This window comes from Lactuca virosa, chromosome 8, assembly GCF_052849685.1.
Source record: "Lactuca virosa cultivar CGN04683 chromosome 8, Lactuca_virosa_CGN04683_v6, whole genome shotgun sequence".
Taxonomy (NCBI): Eukaryota; Viridiplantae; Streptophyta; class Magnoliopsida; order Asterales; family Asteraceae; genus Lactuca; species Lactuca virosa.
The window spans coordinates 280,700,867-280,715,800 of NC_136433.1; the positions used below are offsets into that span (position 1 = coordinate 280,700,867).

General features: G+C 34.3%; 1 protein-coding gene across 1 annotated transcript; it reads right to left on the minus strand.

Annotated features, from left to right (window-relative positions):
• Window positions 1-1,503: 1,503 nt before the first annotated feature.
• On the minus strand, window positions 1,504-13,332 carry LOC145128678 (wax ester synthase/diacylglycerol acyltransferase 4-like). Its single transcript, XM_079063495.1, has 5 exons — window positions 13,095-13,332; window positions 12,050-12,625; window positions 2,173-2,532; window positions 1,953-2,090; window positions 1,504-1,820 (listed from the first exon to the last, which is right to left on the minus strand). The coding sequence occupies exons 1-5, from the start codon at window positions 13,302-13,304 to the stop codon at window positions 1,674-1,676; spliced, it is 1,431 nt and encodes a 476-aa protein (XP_078919621.1). The 5' UTR covers window positions 13,305-13,332; the 3' UTR covers window positions 1,504-1,673.
• Between the last annotated feature and the right edge of the window lie 1,602 nt (window positions 13,333-14,934).

Genomic DNA, 14,934 nt, shown 5'->3' on the forward strand with positions numbered 1-14,934 from the left:
AGTACGAGACAATGCAGGTAACAAATTATTATTGATAAGTTCATCCTCGATGATGAACTATCATCGTTACTTTCTATTACTATTTTCCGAATGTTTGGATTCATTTTGAAAAGAGAGAAAAGATAAAGAGAAAATGAAGCAAACACACACACACACACACACACACACATATATATATATATATATATATATATATATATATATATAATGAAACAAGAGTACATATAGAGAATATTAATAATAAGAAAAAGAAAAAGAAAAAGAAAATAAAAAGGAAAAGAAAAACATTATAATAAAGAGAGAGATTCTCTTGTCAAATGATGCCAATATTTGAACTTCATGGGTTCTCCAACTCTCGACCATACTTAGTTGTAATTTGTCGTTTCCTTTCAAGCATCGTGTGCAAAATAGCACCAGTCAAATGATCATGCGGTCGGAAAAAATATTTCATATCTTGGTTCTCAATCTCCTGGTCCAACAGTGGAGCTTTTCATTCTTCATTTGCTTGGTAAATGCGTAATTTTTCTTCCCAGTACCGCTGTCCGCCTCTATGTTGGTTGGAGTGTTGATCTCGGCAATTTGTTTGACGAGATCAAACATTTCATTTTGTGTTGACGATGTTGATGCCACTTTCTTTCCTTTTCTTTTTTTCTAAGGCGGTGAGTTTTCAACATTAAATGTATGTTCTTGTTTTTAAGGTAATCCAAGGGGAAAATGTGCATCGAAAGATGTTGTGTATGCGTTGGATGAATATGTTTTTGTTTGTTTTGAAGAAAGAGGCGAGAAGTCTTCCCCATGACCCCAGCTTTTGTAACCAGTTCCCATTTCGCGTTGTCTTTCAACCACTCCCAAACTTGCTGATGAGGAAAAAATATTTAATTAATAGTCCTCCAATACTCGCTTAGTGAAGATTGTAAAACGTCAGCCTCAGATCTCCTGCCAGCCACATTGTACATCTTACGATTATAGATGCAGTTGAAAACGTTACATTCTTTTGTAGGTCTTTCCATTTTGAGTTTATTTGGTGTCGTGACCAATCCGAACCTCCCATTTAAACATTAAAATGCTCTAGAATCCTCTCCCAAAATGCATCGAACCTTTGTTGATTTCTTTGTTGTTTATCTTTAGAAACTTCGGTATATACACTAACCAAAGCCCACTCTTCGCATTCCACCTAGTTCTTTCGATTCAGGCGGTGTATATAGTTGTATTTTTTTTCTCAGCAACGGGTTGCAACTCCTCGCTGGTTTCTTCTTCGTTTCTTTCGGGAGTCGGGTCATCACTAGAACTTTCAGATTCTAATTTCTGAGCATCGCGGAACCAGAAATTTTCGGGTTCAGAATATTGGAATTGGGTTTTTATAACCCTTTGGTAAAACTCTTAAGGGTCTAAAGCATTCGAGATGTATTTCAAAGAGATTTTTGGAAAGCACCTATGTTCCACATGGAGGTGAATACATGTAATCACGCCAATAAGTAATCAACACAAAAGGAAAAGCAATAATAATAAAAAAAAGTTTAAAAATCAATAATGAAACAAGAATGAAAGTACATATTACATTATAATCACGCCAATGAGTAATCAAGACATGATTGTATCGTAGGAAGATCAATGTTTATTGAAGAAGCGACTAACGAAATCCATGGATCAAGACTTTTGTAAGAACTTTCATGTCAATTAGGCTTAACTGCAGCATCATAAATCATACTGAATGCCTTCTCGGTGCATGTACGAAACTTCACATGATCTATGAAATCTTTTTCAGCTCCTACTGCAACCCTCAACTGGTCCATGTAACTCACTACTGTTACTGTAAGACTCTGCAACAAGTTATCATCGGAAAACATTCTTCATAGTTTTAGTAATGACGTAATATGCATGGATCCAGTATTGAGCACGCTAAATTATTAAAATGGACTAAAAATAAACTAGAAACAAAAAATTGATTATACCTGTGGGAAATTCACTCCCATAAAATACATTCCTTTAACCGTTTGATTGGAAAGAGTTATTTTCTCAAGTGGCCCAATCACATTTGTCACCAGTATGCTTGAATTCTTTAGGGTTCTATGAACGTATCGAGAGGTTGCCTTAACATTTCAGAGCAACTTAAATTCAGATGCATAGAAAAATATGAGTACGCTTGAGAGCTAATGCATGATGTAGACATACCTCTGGACCTCTAAATTTTCTTATAGATTCAAGTAACATTCCATTGAGATAGACAGCAAAGGAGTTTCTCTTTCTTTTGACGATATTTTGTGTTTCTTGAACAAATTTGAGCGGATTCAAAGGATTGTCATTTTGGTGAAGCTCTGGTAATGGAATGTGCAAGAAAAGACATTGGTTTCCCCACAGACTTTTAGCTTCCTGATTTTGAAGCATCTCATCCACAGACGTGTAACCACTAATAGATCTAGTGTTAAGCACCACCAAAGCTGTAGACCTTGCATTTCTTGCTTCTTCACTTGTTGCTTCCATGTACAATCTTATCCCCAGGAAAATCATTCCGCAAACTACATCATTTATTGTCTGTGTAACAATAAATTTACATTCAGAAATATAAGACAGAGAAACTAGTTGGAAAATGTACATAGGAAAAATATATTTCTAATTGTTAGCATTTATTTCATCGTAAATAAATGAGAAAAATCTAAAAGCCCTGTCACTTTCAAATATGTTCGCTAATTGTTTATTTTTTAATCAATAACTTTTTGTGGCTTGCAAATTGTCACAGATTTAACAATTCTTTTACATTTTGGTCCCAACATGATTCCACTGGAAATTTTAGCTTTTTAAGATTATGTTCCTTGTAAAAAGTCTTCTTCTTTTTTTTTTTAATTATTTGTTATCTTAGTTAAGATAGTCAGTGACGGAGCTTGAACATTTATTTTGGGGGCCGAAAGTATAATATACATAAAAATCGGAGAGCAGGGGGCCACAACATAAATTTTATATTTTTAGGCTAAATATGTATATAAACTAAAGTGGAAGGGCTATTTCTAACAAAAAATTCAGGGGCCACAGCCCCCCTTGCCCTAAGCAAGCTTCGTCCATGAAGATAGTATTATTAGACAAAATTGTAGATATATGGTCCTATGGTTTACAAAACTTGCAATTTTAGTCCAAGTTTGCATTTTCTTACATGGTTGTCATCCTGGTTTCATTTTATTACGGTTTTCGTCCCTATTGCTTAGTTTTTTTATATTTGATCTAAAATGACGATTATACCCCTAGTTTAATTTTGTATTGATGATATTAACTTTTTTTAATGTTTATTGCAAAGTTATATTATACCCCTACAACACCTCCCATTTCCCTCCGCCTCCACATCTCATTCTTTGAAATACCCCTTACCCCACGCATATCTATTTTGGTTGAATGGGAGTGGTTGATCCTTATAATTTTATAATTATGTAACTTGTAAATGTGTAACCTGAAAGTGACAATCCATAGTAGAGTGTTTCGTAGTTTATAAGAAAAGTTAAGATAAGAGAATGTTGATGTACCAAAGTCATGTATCTGAGGTGCCATTTATATTTGAAGTTGTTTTTTTTGTAATAAATGTTGGTTAAGAAAGATTCGCATATATAGTGCTTTTAGTACCTAGATAAATATCTTATGCTATCTTCTGTCAATATCTACTTTTTGTTAGAATAGATCCTTCTTATTTCCCTATAAATAGTTAACTATATATATTGAGCATTATAAGAGTGGATCAATAAGAATTGTTATTTTAATTTATTGTTAATGATATTACTTTTTTCCTTCCATATCATGCTTATCATGTTTATTTTCCTTAAGCTTATTCCTTTATTTTTATAATTTATATTAGTTGTTAATTGTGTTTATTTACATTATGTACCAATTAGTCATTTGTGTTTTGGTTTCTTGAAATGGTATAAGCGCCTAGGTCGTTGTTTGATCTCTAACTTCTTGGCTTATCGTTGTGAGAAACATACGTTTCTTGCATTTTTGGGTTCTTAAGAAATTATTCTTGAAATATAGCATTTTTCTTAATTATTTTAAAAACAACTATGGCTAGTAAGAATTTGTAGCCAATATATGTTGTAAACATCAAATAATTTGACATGTTCCACCATACTTCCCATACTGATTGTAGAGGAATACAATCAATGGAAAAGATGAATAAAAACTATGTTTAAAGAAAAGGAAATAATGTGTGGCGAACCATAATTGAATGCCCTTATGTTGTCGATGAAATAGTTGTTGATGTTGTTGTTATTCTCCGCGGTGTAGCAGCTCAACAGCCTCCTGGACCTCTAACTTCTCAAGATCTTTCAAAATTTGAGAATGATGAAATTGCTTTTATCGAGCTAGTATATGGTATTCCTGTTATTTATTTTACCATATCAAGGTGTCCACTTCGGCTCATGTTGTATGGGTAATACTAAAGTATTATTCGAACATAAAATGTTAAGAATAAAAAACATACTTCAGCAATCAATGATTTCAACAATTTTCATATCTTTCCTAGTGAAAGATTAAAGAACGTTGCAACTCATTTTACACTTATTTTAAATTAGATAACAAATGCAAATACCATCGAAACAAATTTGGAAATTAATCTAAATTTTAAAAAAACTAGAGGACCTCTTGCTCTTGTCTCTCAGACCTCTCATAACGTTTTTTCACCCAACACATATATTGATTCAGGTTTCAACCCTATGGAAGAAAAAGAGGAGGAAGAGTTTTTTTAGAATGAGTATGCATTGCTTGTCCAACGTTATAGTTACAGCTTCTGAAACCATCCACATCAAAATAAGCCAATGTAATTCTCAAGAGCTAACATCTCAAGACCTCCACAATATCAATTTGTTGGATATATATGCTCAAGAATCATTATTAAGTGATGTTGCTAATAACATATGATCATATAGGACCACACATTTATCAAGTTGACACATTTTGTATATTTATTATTAATATGATTATTAATATCAATTATTGTATTTAATTAGAGAATTATTATTTTTTTGTGAAAATAATAATTAAAGTGAGTATAATTAGTTATTATATCATATGGTATGACTTAATAAGTCATGTATAAAGTTTTGGACACTTTGATTAATCATGATTAAGTTTGTTAACTAGTGTTAATACATAAAGAAGCTTGGAGACAATTTTTTTCTCTTTCTTTTGTTATGTCCGAAAATCCTTTCAAGCAAGGGAGGTTTCTTGTCAACCTCCCACCCATGCTCACCATGCTTCTAAAAGCTAGTGAATACTTTATATTATTTTATTGTATAGCTTTATTTTTGTATGGAGTATATAAAGGAGTGTTTGCTTGCATTTTTGAACACTTCCTCTCTTAAAAAAGAACCAAAGTCGTAGCTTCTCTCCATGATGTTCTCTTGCTTTCTTTTGAAGATCATTCAAGTCTTTGGTGGCTTAAAGTGCATCTCCTTTAGTGCTTATGAGTTAAGCACTTAAAGGCTTAAGAAATACTTTATATAAGAAGGAACTAACATTCTAAGTGCCTTAATCTTTGACGGTGGATACTTGTAGAGAAATCATACTCTTTGATTATTCTATCTTCATCAACACCCCAAAACCAAGTGGGTTCAAAGGCTTCAAATGTTTTCATTCTAAAACACTTTACGGTTGTTTTTAGACTAAACTGCACAAATGGTCCCTGTGGTTTGCTGAAAATTGTCAATTTGGTCCAAAAACGTTTGGACTAGCACCACAGGTCCAAAGTTTTCATATTGTTGCGAATTTGGTCTGATTTGCTCTAAACGTTTTTGAAATGACGATTTTACCCTTGCTTTTGCTTTTTCAGTTTCTTTATTTATTGAAATATTTGTATGATTAAAAAAATAAAAAATACATCTTTCTCTCTCACACACTTACTCTCTCTCTCTCTCTAAACCCCAAAGAACACTAAACCAGTGGTACACCACCATCACCTTCCATTGCAACGATGAAATCTATAGCCCATCATCTCCCACATCCCCCCCCCCCCCACATACCTTCTGCCTCAGGTAGTATCTCCCATAAAACCCTATGGTTTAAAAAATATATTCAAGAAATCTGGATTTTTTTTTGCCAAAATTATCAAGAAATCGACCATGGTGGAATAAACCCACATACATTGGGTTTTTGTTCAACAAAACCAGATTTCTCAAGAAATTAGCAAATCCAAAAGCAAAACCGTTCGACTCCTTCTATGCCACCTTTGTGTTTTATCAACAAAACCAAATTAAGGGGTGAGGAGGTCGGAAGTTTCATTTTCACGAACAATGACGCCACGATCTTCCTCTGCAAACCCTAGATCTGCCTCCCTCCTTACGGATCTGCTATACCCTCCTAGATATGCTTCCCTCCTTACAGATCTGCAACCATGTCCTCATCATGTGTTCAGAATCTAAGGAGAGAGACCAATGAGACATCCAAATCTTCATTGATGTACGTTGTCGTCGTGGAGTTCTGAATCTCCAGCAATGACGACGTTTTCTGATGATAGCGAAGATTTAGGGGAAGTAGGTGAAGCTTGTTCTTCCAATTATGGGGATACCAAACACGCGTCAACCAACAGTTGAGATCATGGACTTGGAGGTTCTCATGGAGTATGTGTTCATGAGTAATCATTTATAGTTTTTTTTCGAAATAAAAATCTTGTTTAGGGTTTATTCGACATCTGGGTTCATTTGTTGAAGAACAGATACATAATTTTGGAGTGTGTGTGTTTCAGAAAAAAAAATGCCCATGTTTTGTTTGATAGATTTCTTGAAGGGTTTTCACCTACAAAGCTTTTATGATTTGATGACATTTGCTACTTCCTTTTTCTTCTGTATTATTAACACGTAGTAATTACAAATCCAAGAGAGCAAAAAATAGAACAAATTTTTTGAACTTCTCTATTGGGGAGAGAGAGAGAGAGAGAGAGGTTTTATTTTTTAATCATACAAATATTTAAATAAATAAATAAACTGGAAAAGTAAAAGCAATGGTAAAATCGTTATTTCAAAAAAGTTTAAAGTAAATCCGACCAAACTCGCAACAAAAGGAAAACTTTGGACCTGTGGTGCTAGTCCAAACATTTTTGGACCAAAGTGACAATTTTCAGCAAACCATAGAGACCATTTGTGCAGTTTCGTCTTGTTTTTAATATCATTCTAACATCTATAAATTGATCCTAGATAGTTTGGTTTTGTTATAAACTTGAAAATAAATTTGTTATTTTTAAAAGCTTCTGTTACCGTTTTTATGAAAAAAACTAACTTATATTTTCTATCAAAACTCATCACACTCATCTAACCAGAGTTTCTCTTAAAATACGTACCCTCAGCGAAAATACCAACATCGCTCTCAACAAACCGAATTCCTGCTATTCCAGCCTTACTCACATCACAGTTTAAGCCAAACTTTTTCCACTCAATAAAAGGGAAACACATCTAATATCAAACAGAAAGGTGACACTGTCGTCTTCCACAACTACAATGTTTTGAACCGCTACACTTGTGCTTGCAAGTCAAATAAGGTAAAGAATGCAACAAAGTATCTGGAATGTGCCAAAGAACAGTTTGAGAAAGATAAATCTTTTATTATTAAAGGATATGAGCATGTATGGACTATGGTCTTCAGGTGATGAAAACGAAAATGGTGATTTCTCAATGAATATGGGGAAGCTTTTTCTAATTGCAAAAAATGCTAAAGTTGAGAATGTGTAGACCGACTTATGGCCATCTAGTTTTAATTATAGTGAGAAATAAGGGATTAATGAGAGAAAAACTATAGTGTCATGACAAGAAACTCATTTCTATCATAGCGCATCATAACTGAGTAAGTAAATTTCTTATCTTGTGAATTAACTTTTTCATAAGTTTATGTGAGCCTTACTTAGACCAAATATTTTCTTTATTTTCAGATACCTTTGATGCCTATAGGAAAGCCTTGTTGGAAAAAGACTCCACCTACCATGAGATGTATCAAATAAAGGAGTGTTTCGATGAGAATAAAATCAAGGATATGTTGTTTGGAGAAGAACTTATGGTATAAAAGTATGCTTGAATGCTGAAGGATAATATACATATATTAGCCTAAAGCAAAGGGGTGTTTTTATGGCTGATAATGTACAAGGTAATGGTTAAATAGATAAGGTAGATGTTTTGATGTTTAGATGGTTGACAATGAAGAGATTATGATGAAGCCAACTCCTGATAATCTTACTTCACCCTCAGACACTCCTTCAACAGTACTTCTCACCGCTAAAGCACAAAATGTATCCTTCAAGAAAATCACAGTGACTTAACTAATGCCCATGCATGTTTCTTATGTAAAAACTTTAACTTATTCAACAAAAAATACATCATTGATATCAGTCGTTCGATTGGGTTATGTTATCATCGGATAGGGTTGTTTCTTGAACAAGCACACGGATCGTGATTTCAACCTTCAGTGGCAACGCCATTAGCGGCGACGACACCATTAGGGGTGACATGTAAAAATGTCACCGCTAATGGTGCCGTCGCTGCTAATGACGTCATCGGTAATGGTGTTTTTTCTTGTAGTGATGTAATAAAAACCATTCAAATCGCTTGTTTCCATCAACCAAATATCAACTAGTCATTAGCAATTAGTGTTAAAAATCCAGAAGTATGTGATTGCTCTTTTGCAAAAAAAAAAAAAACAAAAAAAAAAAAAAAACCCCTTTACTCACTTCATGATTCCCAACCAAGAACAAAAACCTTGTGGACCGTTGTATCATAAGAGACCTTACCGTAGGAAGAAATCTTTGCTCAATTTCTTTGATGTTCCTCTACCAAATATTATAGAAAGTGTTGTGGTAGTTAATGAAACCAGTTTGAGAGTGCCAATCAGAATCAAAATCAAGAGCTTGTAGATACTAGTAATAATAAAAAACCAATTAAAAAACCTGCAGTCTTAGGAGAAAATCCAGACACCACTCGTTAAGCAATCTATTATGCAAGAAATTCCTATCCAGAAGGATTTCAAACGAAAAGGTTCTCCTTCGATTCAATCCATTACTAAGCTCCATAAAAAAAATCTACCTACACTTTAGTATTTTACAGTGTTGTAGAAATCGGCCTTGGCGGCCGATTAATTGACGACTAATCGTTTGACGGCCTTAAACCGATTACGATTAGGACGTTTGGCGGAAATTTGTCAAAATCGGTCAAAGTCAGGCTTCACGGTCTTTGGCGGTCATAGGCGGGAATTTTTTAAAAAATTCAATATTTTTAATTTTCAAATATTACACCAAAATTTTAAAATTTTAAAATTTTTAAGCTTTCAACTTTTAAAATATTATACTAAAATTTTCAAAATTTTAAAATTTTAAAGTTTTAAAATTTTCAAATACTTAGTTTTTTAGGGAATATTAATTTTTTAAATAATTTTAATAATAACTAAGGGTCCCCGATTAATCTCCGATTAATCTCCGCCTATTCTGATTAATCGCTTATCGTCAGTCTATCGTCGAGCTACCGCCGAACGATTTTTACAACATTAGTATTTTATAACATTTTACTGATAACAAATAGTTTTAAAATTAATTAACATTAATAAATATTAATAGTAACATTAAATTATAGATTGTATTACCCTACTTTATTGTTATTTTAAATATCGTCACGATGAAATTATAATATTATCAAAATAAATTAATTTTGAATTATTATATATATTAAAGTTGTGGAAGAAAGGAATAGTAAAGTTGTGATGCTTTGTCCAGGTTTGGTCCCTTGATTTACATATCTGGTCCCTGTACTTCTTTAATTAATTTATTCATGTCCTTTTGTTTGTGTTCCATTCAACTTCCCATTTTTTTGGCAGAATTGGTCCCTGTATTATTGTTGGAAGTTAGAAATACTAAATTTTGATATTTTTTGGCAACTTTGGTCATTATTCTTTACCCATTTTCACACTTTTGGTCCTTCCAATCAATATTTTTACACTTTTTTGGAACCATTTAATATTTAAAGTTTGACCACAAAACTTTAACGGTTTGACAACTTTGCTCCCTTTTCTAAAAAGTTGCTAATTCCTACCCCTTTAATTTTTTAGCCATTTTCACACTTCTGGTCATTGCAGTCAAAACTTTTACATTTTTTGTCTGGGGCAAAGCCCGGACTTTTCATCCTTGCACTTTCTATGTCTGTCATATTTATAAATTCAGAAACAACATTGAAAGCTTCTGGCCCCCGCGTAGCGGGGGTAACCTTTCTAGTTAATTAATTATAACAAAAGTTAAAGGAATTGAAATCGAAAACTATATTTAATTTTAATTATTAGCATGAATAGAAGTCTTGAACGATTGATTATGGGGAAAATGAAACATACAGCCCACGAATTTTTTAGGGTTCACCATTTTAGTCACCTAAGTTTTTCCGTGGTTTATGAGGGAAGTAAGTCGTCGACAATCTGTCATTTTAGCCCCCTTTACTTGTTTTAGCCGGTTTAGAGAACACATAGACAAAACTTGGGCACTACAAGTTGTAACGATTGAAAATGACAAAGATTTCGATGAGGTTCAAGAGGATAACAGCTGCATTCGACGACGATGCTAGGGCACGGTTGTGCCAGAGCAGTGGAAGCGAGCATTCTGATCATAACTCCGTGACGGACCTTTCAGATCTAGTTTACCCGTTCTTCGAGCAGAAACCGATGATCGAGGTAAATCGTGCTGTGAAATTAAGGTTAGAGATCGTCTGGAGGAGTCAGAGGGTCAGGAGGTGGAGAATTTTTATGGTACAAATTTGGAGACGAAGGAAATGTTGATCGATGTAATCGATGATGGTACGGACGACGAAGATGACCGCGTGAAGCGTGCGATTCGTTCCGAGGTAGAAATAGTGTGCCAGAATTTTAAAATTACTTCATTAGAGGGTTTTAAGAGGCATCTGATGACTCTACTTCGACAGCGAGGGTTTGATACTGGTGAGAATCAATTCATAGTTCACACATCGTTTTAAATTTGCATTACGATTTGAACAACAATCGAATTGTGCCATTTTTTTTGTTTTGATCCTTAATTATTATCTATGTTACAGGTCTATGTAAGTCCAAAGTAGAAAAACTGGACGGCATCCTGCCGGAGAATATGAATACATTGACGTTCTGTTTTCCGGAACCGTTACATTTTCGAATTATCACTCGGATCCGTATTCACAATCGCGCGACCGACTCTAACCTACCAATCGCTGCTAGAAATAATACCTAAAATCACAATAATCAAACCGAACGAACTAAAGAAGATGATAAGATTAATGTGCACTGCGATGAAAGCTTCTTTGAAAACGAGAGGCAATGGCACCTAGTCCTTCTCTAGCAGATTATGATCTAAAGGATTATTGAAAGAGGAACTCCAGATAAAGATGGTAAATGGCAGAGAGAGAGAGAGCGCGAGAGAGAGAGATGTGGGTTTAAGGGAAACTCAAAGTCAATATAGAAAAATTGGTCAACAAATGTCCATGTGGCTAAGGGGTAACCGGATGACTCCTTCACTTTGGCCAAAAGGACGTAATCTACCCGACAAAAATGACTTCGTTCCCTCATAAAAGTTTTAAAACCCGGGTTTTTAGTTGACCCGGTGTGATGACCGGTTCACGGGTCAACCGGTTCAACCGGTTGAACCGTCGGGTCAACCCGGTTTATGGTCTTTTTCTATTTCTATATATTTTTACTTTCATGCATAATGCATAAACATATAAATCCAATAATTTGATATTCACAAAGTTTAAACATTGAAAAACATTGAAGAAGCCGCAAACGGCTCGTTGTTTTGGCGTTCGCTACTTGTATCCAACTATCCAAACTCTATTGAAACGGGTCAAACCGGTTTAACCGGTTCAACATAAGCGGTCGAACCGCAGTTTAGGGGAAACCCGGCCGGTTCGATCCGGTTCGTATTTTTACAAAAAACCGGTCTCAATTGACCCGCCTTCTACCCCGGGTCACGGTCCAACCCGTTGAACCGGCCGGGTCGACCCGGGTTTTAAAACATTGCATAAAACGGTTATTTTGATGATAAAAATAAATAAATGAAAAGAAAGTAATGACATACCGCTTGCAAGGAGGACTTAATTTGCTTCATTTGATCCAAAGAGAATGTCATTGTCATTATATTGATCGGCCTGAACTCCACCCCTTCTTTGCCGGAGTGTATCGGGGTTCGGCTATCTTCCAAGAAACTGCTCTTTAAGATGCTCCAACCGAAATCCAAGACCGTGTTAAGTGCACCACTGAGGCCCAATGTTACAACACTAAAAAAGCTCTTGAGATCATTTTCTGGCTTGAGAGTTTTCCGAATAACTGGAAATGTTAAGGGGAGAGAAGGATTATCTGCTCTTTTTAGACAAGAGAGGACAGCACCCATAATAGAGTAACCATCACCAAGTGCATGGTTAAGCTTGAAGACAACGCTTCCAGATGCATTGCTTGTTGGATACTTGATGATATGAATTTCCCATAACGGTCTTGTTTGCGGGAGAGGTTCCATTGAGATATTTGATAGGTAATCACTGTAATAATGATCGTAAGATTCGGGTGATAATGCTTCAGGAAAAGAAGGGACTAGGATGTGGTCTTCCACCTTCACTTGGACTCGCTTCCAGCGCTTCCCTTCTTCTTTGTCTTCTACCTGTTCAAATCATAGAACAAAAAATGGCATATAATATGTGACTTTCAGTAATATAGCCCTGTTTGTATTGGTTTTACTTTTAGTGAGTATTGGTTTTAATTTCCATAGTATATAATAGCTTAGCTTTTATGTATTTGTTTACCTTTTGCCAAGTATTCAGAAGGTACAATAGATATTTTATCGTTTTTAATTACGGATATCACCATAAAAGCTCATATAGTCATATGGTTTCAGTTGATTAATCTATTGGGTCATTATTCCATAATTAAGTTATCTTATGTGCTAATGAAATTGTAGATATAGTAATCAATAACAAAAAGTTTGGATGTATTGAAAATTTGTTACTTTTTCCAACGTGCATGCATGGTTGGTGAAACGGTACTTTTCCTAATACGTTTCTACAAAACGACGTAACCCATGCACCTCATATGAACATGAAAAAGTAGGAATGCTAATTAATTAAGGGTACCATAATTGAAGAGAAACGATGGTTAATGGGAAGAAAGACATCGATAATATGAAGTGCAAGCCTTGAAGCGTCATCAATGGGGTTGTCAAACTCCAAGACGCCGATAATGTGAACAGAAAGCACCGAGCTGTTCAAGTACTGTCCGATCGGGCTCACGGGTTCTGACAGTTCTACATCTTTCACACCTCCTACCTTCACCTTCAAATCCATATCTGTGTCACTCTTTGTGTGTTTTAGTAGCTGTAAATGTTCAGCTTATATACCAGCTTATATAATAAGCACTACTTCTATATGACCCACCACTTAGCTAGGTATTTACTCTCAATTGGAAAGAGACAACTTCATTTTCCAAGTTAATCTTAAACCCAACAATTTATAATATGTTACTTATTAATTTGTGGTTTGTTTGTTAATTACTAATTAATAACTAACGTCGACTAATATGTTACGTTTGTTGATTGAGATTTGTTATTGTTAATTCTTAATTGTTAATAGATCAGATTTTATCTTTTTCTTTATATAAAGTTAGGTAAAATAATTTATGCTGAGATTTTTAACTACTTTTCAAATTTAGTTATAAAGTAATTGATTTCTCGTGCAATAGTCTTATTTAACACGACTCCTTAATTTAGAAACCAAATCTTTTTATTCGACCCATCTGATAGTCAAACTACTATAATTTGTGCATCATGCTTAAAGATTTTTTATTGTTTCTGATTCTAATGACTTTGTTATGTCAAAAGGGTCGATCTCAGCTAAGGAGCGGCAGGGTAGTTAGATGCCGTCCAAGTATAACTATTTAATTACTCTTCACCAATGCATCATTATGGCGGCAACATTAATTCGGGAATACTGGAAAACCTATAATATCTTTCGATTTTGGGATATAAAGGTCGAGGGAGTGGACAGCTTTTAGCCCGCTCAATTTTTTTTGTTAAATTATTATTTTTTTTTATCACTTTTTTCTTTTATTTTTCTCCACCTATAATATATCTATAATATATAGATACCTATTTTCCTCAATCCATTCAATTCATTTAATTTTTTACTTTTAAATAATTATTAATCTTATTAATTATCAACAAACACAGTTCATAAAATATTAAAAATATAGAGTAAATTACACGAATGGTCCTTATGGTTTAGGATAATTTACACGTTTGCTCCCTAACTTATTTTTTTAACTCGGAAGGTCCCTACTGTTTGTTTTTGTTACGCGTTTGGTCCCTGTCTTACCTAAAAAGACTATTTTGCCCTATATATTTTGATTTATTTAAATAAACACTCTCAACCTCACCCTCATCACCTTACCTTACCTACCCCACAATTTTTCTCTATTTAAATAATAGTCTTTTTAGGTAAGAAATGGACCAAACGCGTAACAAAATCAAATAGTAGGGACCAAGCGCGTAACAAAAACAAATATTAGGGACCTTCCGAGTTAAAAAAATAAATTAGGGACCAAATACGCAAATTTCCCCAAACCATAGGGACCATTCGTGTAATTTACTCAAAAATATATAAAACTAATTCACAAACATATTGTTTTCTAACAGCAAGACATCAAGAAGTTTGAATTACAAGCTATAGTAGATTGGGTTATCAACTCATGAGTCCCAAGACAAAGATCTCCCCCACTTAGCTCTATTTTTAAGCCAAAAAAACCTTAAATCTTTGCATCAAAAGCAAAAGGAGAAGGCTTTTTCACTTTGCTATTAAAGATCAAACCGTTCCTTTACGTCCATATGACCTATAAGAAGGCCTTAGAGATCGTGTCCATGATATCTTTCTTTCTACTACCTTTTTTGTGGATCAAGTTTACTCTAATGAGGTTGTCTAA